The following is a 13,662-nucleotide window of genomic DNA, read 5'->3' on the forward strand; positions in this document are numbered from 1 at the left end:
ATCAGGGGGTTTGGTTGCTGCCCCCTGTCACGCTGATCCCGGTGCTGGGAGGCCTCGCGGCTCTGCTTGACACAGGGGCAGTGAGACCTCACTGCTCCGCTGATCCTGGTGCCGGGAGACATATTACCCTTTTACTATATAGGATAGAGGCCTGGTGCACGGGTGGGGGCCGGCTGGTTTTCCCTGAAGGGTGTCCTGGATCATGGTGGGGGTCCCCACTGAGGTGCCTGCCACCTGGATGAGGGGATGATGGCTGTTTGCATCTGGTCACACCCCCTTCAGGTTGGGGGTCCCCACTGGGGTGCCTGGCCAGTCTGGGTGAGGGGCTGAGGGCTGTTTTCAGGCTGGCGGGTGACTGAAGCTCCCAACCACTCCTTTTTTTCTTTTTTTTTAAATTCTGGGCCAGCTTTAGCTCTGAGGTTTGGCTCCAGCTCTGAGGCCTCAGCTGCTGAAAGCAGGTATCTGGTTTGTTTGGGTTCTATAATCGATACACTGTTTCAACTCCAGCTCTGAGATCCCAGCTGGCTGAAAGCAGGTTTCTGGGGTTTTGTTTAGCTTCTATATTTGTAACAATGTTTCAAACTGCAAGCTCAGAGGCCGGCAGAAGCAGGCGGGGAACGTTGGCTTCCTCCGTCACTGAAGCAAGCAAGCCTCATGTTCGCTTCAAGCTGCCTGGCTGCCGGCCGCCATCTTGGTTGGCAGTTAATTTGCATATCGCCCTGATTAGCCAATGGGATGGGTAGCGGAGGTAGGGCTAATTACCATGTTTCTCTATTATTAGATAGGATAGATCTTAACTGTATTATATAAGAGTTGTGGGCTATTTGATCCATAAATCCCCATGTATATAATAGATGTGGCATCATGAGCAGTGACCAACATGCCCCTTCTTCAAAGTCCGTCAATGATTAGTCACTGCACATTTGTATTTAGTTCAAACATAGACAGCAATGCACATTGCCTCTTTTCTCCAAGTGTAAATTCACATGACAATTCCCCAAAGTGGATAACCAACAGATTAAAGAGTAAAGTACAGCAAAGAGACAAAATATGATGTTGCTAAAACTGAACGGAACCCTCTTGCACTACTGTTGGGAATGCAGACTTGTGCATCCACTGTGGAGAACAGTATGGAGTTTCCTCAAAAAACTAAAAATGGAACTACCATTTGCCAGTAATACTACTTCTAGGAATATATCCCAAGAAAACAGAAACAATTAGAAAGGATTTACCATAGCTAAGATTTGGAAACAGACTAAATGCCCATCAGCAGATGAGTGGATTAAAAAACTGTGGGTACATCTACACAATGGAATACTACGCTGCTGTAAAAAAAGAAGGAATTCTTACCATTTGCAACAGCACGGGTGGAACTGGAGAGTATTATGCTAAGTGAAATAAGCCAGTCAGAGAAAGATAAATATCACATGATCTCACTCATTTGTGGAATATAATGAACAACATAAACTGATGAACAAAAACAGATCCAGTTGCAGAGAAGCATCAAGCAGACCACCAAACCTCAGAGGGAAGGTAGCGGGGGGTGGGGATAAGGGGAAGAGATCAACCAAAGGACTTGTATGCATGCATATAAACCTAACCAATGGACACAGACACCAGGGGTTGAAGGCATGAGTGGGGGCAATGGGAGGATAAGGACACATATGTAATACCTTAATCAATAAAGAAAAAACAAACAAAAAAGAACTATGAACACAAAAAAACAAGCTGAAGTCACTTCAGTGGGATACTAATTGAATATACTAGTAAATGGGTTACACGAGATATAGGTAATTCTGGAATGTTGACACTGTGCCCTTTGGAGCAAGGTAGCTAGGCTGTCACAGGAATTCAGAGAAGGTGAACTTATGGACATCAATGAGGAAAGTCATTGTGACAAAAAGATGGACAATGGCCCAGAGGAAGTGATACCAGCCTAAAACTTCACTTTAAAGAAACTCAGGAATATTTCACCACTTTGAAAGTACAAAGAACACAATGAAAGCTAATCCAAACTTAGAAAGAAATATGAAAGTTCAAGTCACCAAGACTTAGAAAAGATGCTTGCTCCATTTTATAAGTTATATGATGAGAAGAAGACAAGTTCTGTTCAAACTCGTATTGATAAGTTTTTTGCAAAGAAATAAAATACTTTAATTCTAAAGAAAGATGGGGGAAATGGGTGGTTTTCAACCAGTACTAATTTTCTCTCCTCTTCCCAACTTTTTAATGCCTCTTTCTCTTCCACATCAAGTCCTTAAATCTCAATCTGATGTTCTAGCCCTACCCTTTATATTTATCTTTCTTCTCTCTACTTATGCCCAAGGAAAACCCCAATTTCCATATTGAATCTATTCTGAGACAAATGTAGGTCTGATTATATTTTTTATATAATAAGTTGACCCAAATGCATGAATAATTTATAGATTTTATCCTCTAGAAAATATAGTATTTTAAGAGAATAACTAGTTTCCCTGTATAATTTCTCCCTAGCAACCGTATGTGTAAAATTTTAAGTTTATGTCTATTCCACTTTCCCTTTTTCTGCATGAATGGAAGGGCTCTGAAAGGCTGCTGCGTAGACCACACTGTGCCCTGGTGTTCTCATCTCTGTTTCCACAGCTAATGGAATAAGTAAATTAGGTCAGACTTCAAAAAAAAAAAAAAGTTTGGTTAGTGTCACAGTTTATTACAAACCTAAATTATGAATATGCAGAAATGCTTTGATGCCCCATCAGATATGGAGCTCCATATAGCTAAATATTATTTTTATTATCTTTGGGTTTTTTTGCTTCTAGTGAGTATAAAGATAACCAATGTTTCAATGTGTATCTTTTAGAAAAGTCAACGGCTTTTTTTGTGTTCTTAATTAATGTCAAGACTTTGCAAATAATCTCACTTGCTCCTAACAACCATATGAGGTAAGGGTCTTCCCTCTTTAACGAAAATGTATTTTGGGGGAATGCAGAAAAGTTAGTGTCAGATACTTCTCAGGGCAACAAGGCATTTGTTCTGCTATTTTCATTAGGTAATGTCTTGTTGGCATTAAAATGGTTCATGAACCAAAGTTTTTAAGCATTACAAAATAAAAAAATTTAAAATAAAAATTGTAAATTTTTCCAGATTTTTAAATAATCTATTAAAGGACTGCAGCACTGAAAGAAATTGAGCTTCTCCAATCCAGCCACACTCTACCTTGCAATGTCACTAGAAACTCTGTGTCTGCCTTTGAGATTTTGGGGGCCAGAGGAGGTGACACTAACTTATTACATCTGCTCCTGCACTGTGTGGCCACTTCACCTCCAATCAGAGTCTGTCTTCTTGACTAAATAAATGGGATCTTAAAATATAATCTTACAATTTGGGAATGTACTCTTTCCTCCAGTTTATAGAGGCATCTGAAACAGTAACAGGAAATTAAAACTCAGACACAGGGTGAAGTATTGGTCCAAGTTTTTAACGCTATGAAAAGGCAGAACTTAAATACAAGCTAGTTCTGCCTTTAGTCCCCTAACTCATCTACAGATGATGGAAGACTAATTTGTCTGACCTCTCACATTGCCTTTGCTATTGACTTTTTTCTTTCATTAAATTACAGAAATATTTAAGTTTAAATAACAAACTAAATAAAATTGGATACTTCCTAGAACATCAGCTCTTGCATTGTTGATAACTATTTCAATGGAAATAGAATACTTTGTTTTGTCTCCTGAGTTATTATTTCCTACATCCATAGCAACCCTGTTTTTTTGTGTGTTTTTTTAAATATATTTTTATTGATTTCAGAGAGGAAGGGAGAAGGAAAGAGAGATAGAAACATCAATGATGAGAGAGAATCATTGATCGGCTGCCTCCTGCACACCCCCTACTGGGGATCGAGCCCGCAACCCAGGCATGTGCCCTCGGCCGGAATCGAACCTGGGACCCTTCAGTCCGCAGGCTGACACTCTATCCACTGAGCCAAGCTGGCCAGGGCCATTGCAACCCTGTTTTATAACAGGAATGAATGTGACTGAACAAATTGTTTTCCTTTTCTATTTCCTTTGAAAAATCAACTTACATGAGAAGGCAAAGACCACTTTATTTACTTCCTGTTATATAGTTACTGTGAGGAACAAAACAGATATTTCCTCCTTACAGTATCTGTAATAGATATTCCTAAGTTATCGGATATTTTTATTTACCTCATTTTCTGTGTGCTAAATGTATCATAGGATTTTATAGTTAAAAAACAACCTTATCATTAAAATCTAAAATGTTATTTGCCCTCCTTCCTAAATTTATTCAGTCATTTATCCAATTAGTTATATAATATCGATGAGTCCATACTTTATGACAGGTACCATACAAATCATATTAGATATAGAGATGAATCAGCATTATAACTTATTTAACAAACCTTACAGTCTGAGAGAGACTTGTTAAAAAGAAAGAAAAATAAACCTAAGACAATGTTTAATATTATAATGCCCAGAAGGTTTGAGAAATTATGAGACATTCTCTTAGTTCTATTGGGAGAAGTGGATGACAGGAGTTATAGGAAGAAGAAATGGCATACAAAAGTGCCCTGAAATAGTATGACTCATTAAAGGAACTACAAAGGCTTTCTAGAACATAGGATAAGTATGACAGAGTGGCCAAGGACAAGTTTGGAAAGTAGACAGGCATCTATATATAAGTTTGACTATTATCTTGTCTGTTATATGTAGTCCCTGAAGAAATTTAATTGTAAATAACACTAATGGCAAAGTGAAAATGTATTAGAAGATAGCAGATTTGGAAGAGACAGAAAAATTAGGAAGCTATTGTAATCTAAATAAGAGATTAATAAGGCTTAAGTTAAAGCAATATTAATGCAGTGAATAAATAGATTAAAATATATTAAGAAAGTAAAAATTGACAAAGCTTGATGATTTAGTATAGAATGTTTTTAAAGTCCCATTTCAATGGGTTAAAAATGAATAGGGACTTCTATTAAAGCTGTATGGGTTACTTAGGGATCTAAGATTCCTTCTGCTGTAGAACATTCAGATTCTACATAGGGATCTTAAAATATAATCTTACAATTTTAGATAGGGCAGTATGGGTCTGAGGAGTTCTCCAGGGCCACTTCTCCACCTAATAAACTGGTGCCTCAAAGAATAGGTATGCCCTGGGTCATATGCCTAAAAGAACAGTGCTTTGGGGATTTTAAGCTTTTAGCCAGAAATTAAGTAAAAAATCTAGCCTGGAAATTTCAGGTTAAGCCAACATCCTTACAAGAGGCTGATATGGTTCTAGTGGGCTCTCCTTTATATCAGCAGAGATAAAAGCAAACACATACCCACATTAGTTCTGTTGGACTCACACAGATTAAAACCACAAATGTGTAACAATCAAAGATGACTAAGTACATGAAATCGAAAGATACTTTGTATGAACATCAATAAGGAAAAACACAAAAATTTGTATCTTCAAGGACTGTCAAGATTAGAATTGTGAAATACAGGAAATAAAATGAACAGGAAGATTTTAAAAATTGAAACTAGTAGAATTTAAAAATACAGTTTTTGAAAAAAAATCTATGTATTGATGATTTGTCAGATTAGATAAAGTTGTAGGAAATTATTGACCTGGAACATATATATTAAAACATTTATCCAGAATACAGAGGAAAAAAAAGAGGTGACAAATGAAAAGTGTATTAACAGATATGAAAGTCGATTTAGAAAGTTTAATTTACAAGTCATCAAATTGAAAATTCAGAGATTACAGAGTAGATGAAAAATTTTAAAAGATGATTGTCGTGAATATTTTAGAACTGATTGAAACCATGACTATAGAGGTATAGGAATCACATGTAAAGTAGGATAAATCAAAGAAACCCATCCTAGAGTCATGGTACTAACATTGTAAAACACCAAAGATAAAGAGATAAAAGCACCCACACAAAATAACAGGTATGAACAAAAAGAGAAAAATTAGCAAAACAATAATGAAAGTTAGAAGAATGTGACATACTTTTAAAGAGTTGAGAAAAATAATAATACTTGGTAATTGTATATGCAACAAAAATATTTTTAAAAAGTATGAGGGTGATGGAGTAATTCTGAGATTTTAACTTATCCCAGTCCCATTTATTCTTTGCTCCCCAGTTCAATGGGGGCTTTTTTTTTTTTCAAATTCACATTACAAGTACTGTACCAGAGGGAGCAAAATGGATCTTACTAGCAAATAATTTTACTCAATTATTTGTTCTGGCCTGTCTAATATGAATAAAGCTGGTTCCTTGAGGGCATTTGTGGAAAACATTTATAGACTAATGTCTTAGGTCGCCACTGCCTGAGGTGATACATAACAGTTGGGGCAAATAATAGACTAACCAAAAAGCTTAGGAGGAACAGCTGGGAATGAGATGTACATAAGGGCTTTAAAAACTTATGGCATATTTTGGAAATCTAAAGGCCACACTCACGCTTAGGACTGTATGCATGCTCTGGAAAGAAGCACCTAAGAAGGATCTTTAAACCCTTACCTTCTGCTGACATGGACACTATGTAAGCAGAGAGTGGATGCTAAGGTAGAGTGGAAACCTGCCTAGCTGAGTGTTAAAGGGCTGTCCAAATACAAACACAAAGCCCCTTAGGAAAGTCTGGAAGATATTTTTGTATTGGTGAATGGTTTTCCACATGGATAATGAAGTTTCCCAGAATGACTGTGAATCAGTTAAAAGGTGCTGTCTTTGCATGAAAATAAAACAACATACATTAGTTGATATATAATGCATAAGTGTCACAGATAGGAGAACAGACTTTCAAGTAATTTTAGCAATTTCCCTGGTGTTTCTGAGGAAAGCCTCTTCCCTTCCCCATCCCCTTCTCTGCTACCCATGCCTCTTTGCTTTGTCAATCCACCGTTTTGCTCCTGGGTATAGTACTACTAACCAGCCAAATCCTGAGCCTCTCTACTTTTCTGCTTTCTTCTGTTAATCTATTTAATTTTTGTAATTTTCACTAATTTGCATATATTTGATTTTTTCCCTGGCTTTCTTCAGCCTTCAGACACTAAGCAAAGACTTTGAACTGAATACAAACATCTCACATCTTTCTCTTTTGAAACCTTAGTTATATAAAATATAGGCCGATGATTTCATCAAAATTAATTTTTAGAGTTTCTTACAGTCTTTGTTTAACTTCTTATTTTTCCAGCTCCCTCAGTGATTGAGATTAAGACTATCAATATGATTGTTTGCCCGGAACATTATTTGTAGAGGAGTGGGTGTTTTTTTCCCCCTAAGTATTGTTGTTTCGAACAGATTGCCCTAGCCTTGGGTTCTTTGAATAACTTATGTTTTTGTTAACTTTACTGTAAACTAGACAATATTTCTATTAGAATGTGCCTCTGTCCCTTTCAAGTGATATGAGAGATTACCTTTACATGTTTCTAAGTGCTATCTCCATGATCCTGCTGCTATGCAAGATTTTAGTGGTGCCTCTGTCATACTGCCAGGAAGTTCTGGTAGTCCAGAGCGACAGAGTCACCCAAATCTCATCATGGAGTAATGAACTCTATATCAGACCAGACATGGGTTTTGGGAAGATTTCTAATGAGAACTATCTTCAGTTTAGTGCTGCTCAGAATTTAAATTAGAAGATGCCACATAGATACTAAATTTGTGAAAAGATAATAAAATTTAATACTATGTTATTCAACCTTACTACCTGAAAAAGCAGAAATAAATTCAATAGAGTCAGACTCACTTCAAAGACATACATAGCTTTGAAAAATTAGCCCCAGCCAGGTGGCTCAGTTGGTTGGAGCATCTTGCTGTGCACCAAAAAGAAGGTTGCAAGTTCAATTCCCAGTCAGGGAACATACCTACGGTTTCAGGTTGGATCCCCACAACCGGTCTCTCTCTCTCTCTCCCTCTCTCTCTCTTCCTCCCCCCCTCTCTCTCTCTCTCCTGCTCCCTCTCCCTCTTCCCTCTTCTTCTCTCTAAAAATAAATTTAAAAATATCCTTAGTGAGGATTAAAAATTATATTTAAGTCATAGTTTAGGAATATCAGGATACATAAGTATTATATTTTGCTTGTACATATTTATCAGTGAAGACAAGTTTGCCATGGATAGACAGAATGTAGTGAATAATAAATGCAGAATTATATGAATTGGTATTTGGTAAATACAAAAGTTAATACAAACTTAAAGCTATCCTATTCTGATTGAAATTTATGACAACTTGGGCAAGAAAAAAAAGGGGATGATTCATTTCAGTAATGAGCAGTGAAAAAAATGAATGGTGATTTTGAAAATAGCATCCTTGTTTAAAGTTTATGTGGAGCAAAACTAGATAATGGATATGAGTATGAGAACTAATTTTTAAAAAATGTAGGTAAAGAAGATGAAATTACTTTATAAGTTTGCTTCTCAAAAAAAAAAACAAAAAAAAAATAAAAAAACAAGAACACAGTATATTCTTCCACTTATTTATATCTTCCTCTTTTTCAATGTCCTGTAGTTTTCTGAGTGCAGGTGTTTTGCCTCCTAGGTTAAGTTTATTCCTAAGTATCTTAAATTTTTTGTTGTTGCAATGGGACTGTTTTGGTTTGTTGTTGTTTCTCTTTCTGAGAGTTTATTATTGGTGTATAAAAATGCCATTGATTTATGGGTGTTAATTTTTTATCCTGCTACATTGCCAAATTTATTTATTAAATCTAGTATTAGTTTTTTGGTGGAGTCTTTAGGGTTTTCTATGTACAATATCATGTCATTGGCGAATAATGACAGTTTTACTTCCTCCTTTCATATTTGGATGTCTTTTACTCTTTATTTTATTGCATAAAGTAACTTTATTAAATTCACCAGATAATTTGTTCACAGACACACTATTTAACAGAAGCATTGCTGTAACAGTTTTATGGCATATTTTTATATTTGAAATGTCATTGAATTATAATTTCAACTATATTAATTTTATAATGTAGCTTTATCTGAAATGTATGCATAATTAATGCTTATAATACTGAAGATTGATTATTGAAAAAGTTGGATTAACCAAAACTATTAAGAATAATAACTTCAAACATACTTTTCTTTTTAGATTACTATGTCATGCTATGAAGGACCACATAGTTCGTGTTGCAAATGAAGCTGAGTTTATTTTGAACAGACAGAGAGCTGAGGATGTACATAAACATGCAGAGTTTGAGGTAAGGTTTTTGGAGCAGACTAAATTCTGCTTTTCTATTATCAGTCAGCGATTGCCAATGGTAACCTTACATTAAGAAGTGTGTTTTGAAGAGAAAATTTCACTGAAGGCTTTGGAGTTTTTTAGTAAATGTCAAACTCAGAACACTAGTTTATTTCACCTCATTTACAACATGAAGAGATCCCTCCAGCCCTGTTACTAACCACTCAGTAGACTGAAGTTATTCTAACTTATCCTTAAAGGTAAATAAAAATTTTTAATGCAATTGCTTTCATAGTTTTTAAGTGAGCAAAGTTTACTTACCATTAGATACGGGTATAATAAGAGGTTGTATGAAGAAACTGAGTTTTACCAAACATTCAATAATTTATTATTATATGTCCATCTTTAGAGTGTTCACAGAGCATTTTAGTTCATATTTTATTTTTATAATTGATATTTTATTGACAATTGAAGCATTACTGTTGTGTGATATATATGTAGATCTATATGTATGTATGGAAATATAATAGTTTAAAAATCCTCATAAGTACTTTGAGTAAGGATAAATTAACTATCATTTCTATTTGTTATGTAAACACTAAAGGATGTTGAAGTAATATATATTCCATAGAAATAATTTTTAATTTAAAATATTATTTCTATATTTATAACATGTCAATAATTATTCACCAATATTTATATTGCCTCAATTCAACAAGTATTTTTATTTTAGTGTTTTAAATATAACATTTACTACCGTTAATGCAATTAACAAAACAAAAATGACTTCAGAAATATTTAGGGGACCTGGTGTTTGCCTTAAGTTGGACTGTCAGTGGCCTTGAAAATAATACATAACTTCACCAATGTATTCCTCTGATGCCATATGTGAACAATTGCTATATGGCTTGAAGTTGTAGCCCAACATTTCAGTTTTGATGAGGTTTTTATCTCAGTAAACCAGCTCTCTCAGTCATGCAAGTTGATATACTAGGTCTGGTGATCTCTGACCTGGCCAGCTGAAAAGCATGAGACAGAGAAATAGTTGTTGGCACTTTACTGGTAATACCAATATCCTATGTGTCATTTGTCAGATGAAAAAGCATACACTTGTCATATGGGGTTGCATAAAACTTATTTCAAAAAAAATACCAAATATTTTAAACTTTGATTAAAGTACATTAACAATTGCTTTTCAAAGTGAACGTTTGTATTACCTGAACAATAACTAACATTTAGATATTTACCAGAATATCATGCTATAATTCTGGGTAACAGTATAGTTATATTCTATTATTGAAGAATATCTTTAGGTATAAAATATGTCAGAACTCTAAACAAAAGAAGAATATTGAATTATTTTTTGACTTCTGTTAGTAAATAAGATTTAAAATATTAACTGAATTCCATGCAGGATCAGTTTTGACTCACTTATACTGGTACAGGGTAGGGGCAAAAGTAGATTTACAGTTGTGAGTGCATAAAACAGAGTTTATTCTTGTGTTATTATTTATTAACTAGAGGCCCGGTGCATGAATTCATGCACCAGTGGGCCTGGCCTGCAGGATCAGGTTGAAACCAGCTCTCTGACATCCCCCGAGGGGTCCCGGATTGCGAGAGGGCTAGGCGAAGGGAACCCACTGGTGCACAATCAGGGCTTGGTAGGGACACAGGAGGTTGGCTAGACAGGAAGGGATCATGGGAGGGCTCCAGGGCATGTCCAGCCCATCTTGCTCAGTCCCGATTGGCCAGACCCCATCAGCAAGCTAACTTACTGGTCAGAGCGTCTGCCTCCTGGTGGTCAGTGCATGTCATAGTGACTGGTCGACCAGTCGACTGTCTGCCTGTTGGTGGTCAGTACACATCATAGTGAGCGTTTGAATGGCCTTAACATATCATTAGCATATTACACTTTGGTTGAACAGACGACTGGACACTTAGCATATTAGGCTTTTATTATATAGGAATAGAGGCCCGGTGCATGAAATTTGGCAGCCCTGTGCAGTCCACACTGGTCCAGGGAGCAGCAGCCACATGCAGCCTGCACCTGTCCAACAAGCAGTAGCTGGGTGAGCGGCCTGCCCCCATTCGAGGAGCAGAAGCAGCATGTGAAGCTCGCTCCTGCCTGAGGAGCAGCAGCCGTGCAAGCAGCCCATCCCCCATCCAAGGAGCAGCAGCCGTGTGAGCAGACCGCCACTGTATGAGGAGCAGCAGCCACACGTGCAGTTCACTCCCACCCAAGGAGCAGCAGCCGCCCAAGCAGCTCGCCCCTGCCGAGGAGCAGCAGCTGCATGAGCAGACCAACCACATCCAAGGAGCGGTGGCCCTGCGCAGCCCGCTCTGGTTCGAGGAGCAGCAACCACACGCAGCCTGCACCTGTCTGACGACCTGCACCTGGGTGAGCAGCCCACACCCGTCCGAGGAGCAGCAGCCGCACGTGCAGCTCACTCCCGCCTGAGAAGCAGCAGCCACGCAAGCAGCCCTCCCCATCTGAGGAACAGCAGCAGCATGCAGCCAGCCTCAATCCAAGGAGCAGCAGCTGTGCTCAGCCCGCCTGCATCTGAGGAGCAGCAACCTCGTGATCAGCCCACCCCTGTCCAAGGAACATCAGCTGTGAGAGCAGCCTCCCCAACCAGCCAGAGGTGACACCACTGCTGCGAACAGCATCCACCAGAGGATCTACTGCCAAATGAGGAGCAGCCCCTGCATGACTCAACATCTAGATCAGTTGGTGAGACCCAAAATGGGTACACAAATCCCCAAAGGAAAGAAAAGGAAAAATCGCCAGAAAAGCAGCTAAGTGAAACGGAGGCATGCAATATGTCAGAAAAAGAATTCAGAATAAGGGTCATGCAGTTCATAAACCTGATGGAGAAAAAAATCAACAACTTATGTAAGAATCAAGAAGAAACAGATAAAAAATCAATAACTTAGGTAAGAATCAAGAAGAAATGAAGAATGATATAGCTGCAATAAAAAACACCATGGCAAGTTTCAACAGTAGAATAGGAGAAGCGGAGGACCGAATTTGTGAATTAGAAGACAGGGAAGCAAAACACACCCAAAATGAACTGCAATTGAAGAAAAAAATTAAAAGACAGGAGGAAAACCTAAGGGAACTATGGGACAGCATGATATGAAGCAACACACTCATAATAGGGGTGCCAGAACAATAGGAAGAGGAACAAGGTTTAGAAAATCTATTTAAAGAAATAATGTCAGAAAACTACCCTGAGGTGAGGAAGAAAAAAGTCACACAAGTAAAGAGAGTCCCAAACAAGGTGAACCCGAAAAGACCCACACCAAGACACATCATAATTACCATGGCAAATGTTCAGGACAAAGAGAGAATCTTACAGGCTGCAAGAGAGAGATGGAGAGTTACATTCCAGGGATCTCCCATTAGATTATCAAATGATTTCTCAACAGAAACACATCAGGCCAGAAAAGAATGGACAGAAATCTACAAAGTGATGCAAAGCAAAGGACTGAACCCAAGAATACTCTATCCAGCAAGGCTATCATTCAAAATTGAAGGGGAAATAAGAAGCTTCACAGACAAAAAAAGGCTAAGGGAGTTCACCACCACCAAGCCAGCAATGCAAGAAATGCTAAAGGGACTGGTGTAAAAAGAAGAAATAAAAAGCCCAGAAAGAAAACAGCCACACAAAAAAAGAAATGGCTACAAACAAGTACCTTTCAATAATAACTTTAAACGTAAATGGACTAAATGGTCCAATCAAAAGACATCGAGTGGCTGAATGGATAAAAAAACATGACCCATACATTTGCTGTCTACAAGAGACCCACCTCATTAGAAGGGACTCACACAGACTGAAAGTGAAGGGATGGAAAAATATCTTTCAGGCAAATGGAAATGAAAAAAAAGCTGGGGTAGCAATACTTATATCCGACAAAATAGACCTCAAAGTGAAGGCCATAACAAGAGATAAGGAAGGCCACTTCATAATACTAAAGGGATCAATACAACAAGAGGATATAACCCTGATAAACATATATGCACCCAATGCAGGAGCACCCAAATACATAAAAAAAAACTCCTGGAAGATAAAGGCCATAACAAGAGAAAAGGAAGGCCACTTCATAATACTAAAGGGATCAATACAATAAGAGGATATAACCCTGATAAACATATATGCAGCCAATGCAGGAGCACCCAAATGAATAAAAAGAAAAAAACTCCTGGAAGATATCAAGGGAGAAATCGACAACAATACAATTCTAGTAGGGGACTTTAATACACCACTGACATCACTGGATAAATCCTCTAGACCCGTGGTTGGCAAACTGCGGCTCGCAAGCCACATGCAGCTTTTTGGCCCCTTGAGTGTAGCTCTTCCACAAAATTCCACGTGTGGGCGCACGTACAGTGCGATTGAAACTTCGTGGCCCATGCGCAGAAGTCGGTTTTTGGCTTGGGCGAGTCTATTTTGAAAAAGTACTGTTGATATTTGGCTCTGTTGACTAATGA

The 13,662-nt window shown here is 37.8% G+C and overlaps 1 protein-coding gene across 4 annotated transcripts in view; it reads left to right on the top strand.

The window, feature by feature from the left end:
• The window catches only part of NBEA (neurobeachin), a 776,030-nt gene that overhangs the window by 307,750 nt on the left and 454,618 nt on the right, over nt 1-13,662 (top strand). For all 4 annotated transcript variants that reach the window (XM_005883142.2, XM_014530733.1, XM_014530734.1 and 1 more), the window contains one exon: nt 9,081-9,189. In XM_005883142.2, the coding sequence (XP_005883204.1) occupies nt 9,081-9,189 (109 nt within the window). The remainder of the gene's footprint in view (nt 1-9,080; nt 9,190-13,662) is intronic.

This window comes from Myotis brandtii, unplaced genomic scaffold, assembly GCF_000412655.1.
Source record: "Myotis brandtii unplaced genomic scaffold, ASM41265v1 scaffold77, whole genome shotgun sequence".
In the NCBI taxonomy this organism is placed as follows: domain Eukaryota; kingdom Metazoa; phylum Chordata; class Mammalia; order Chiroptera; family Vespertilionidae; genus Myotis; species Myotis brandtii.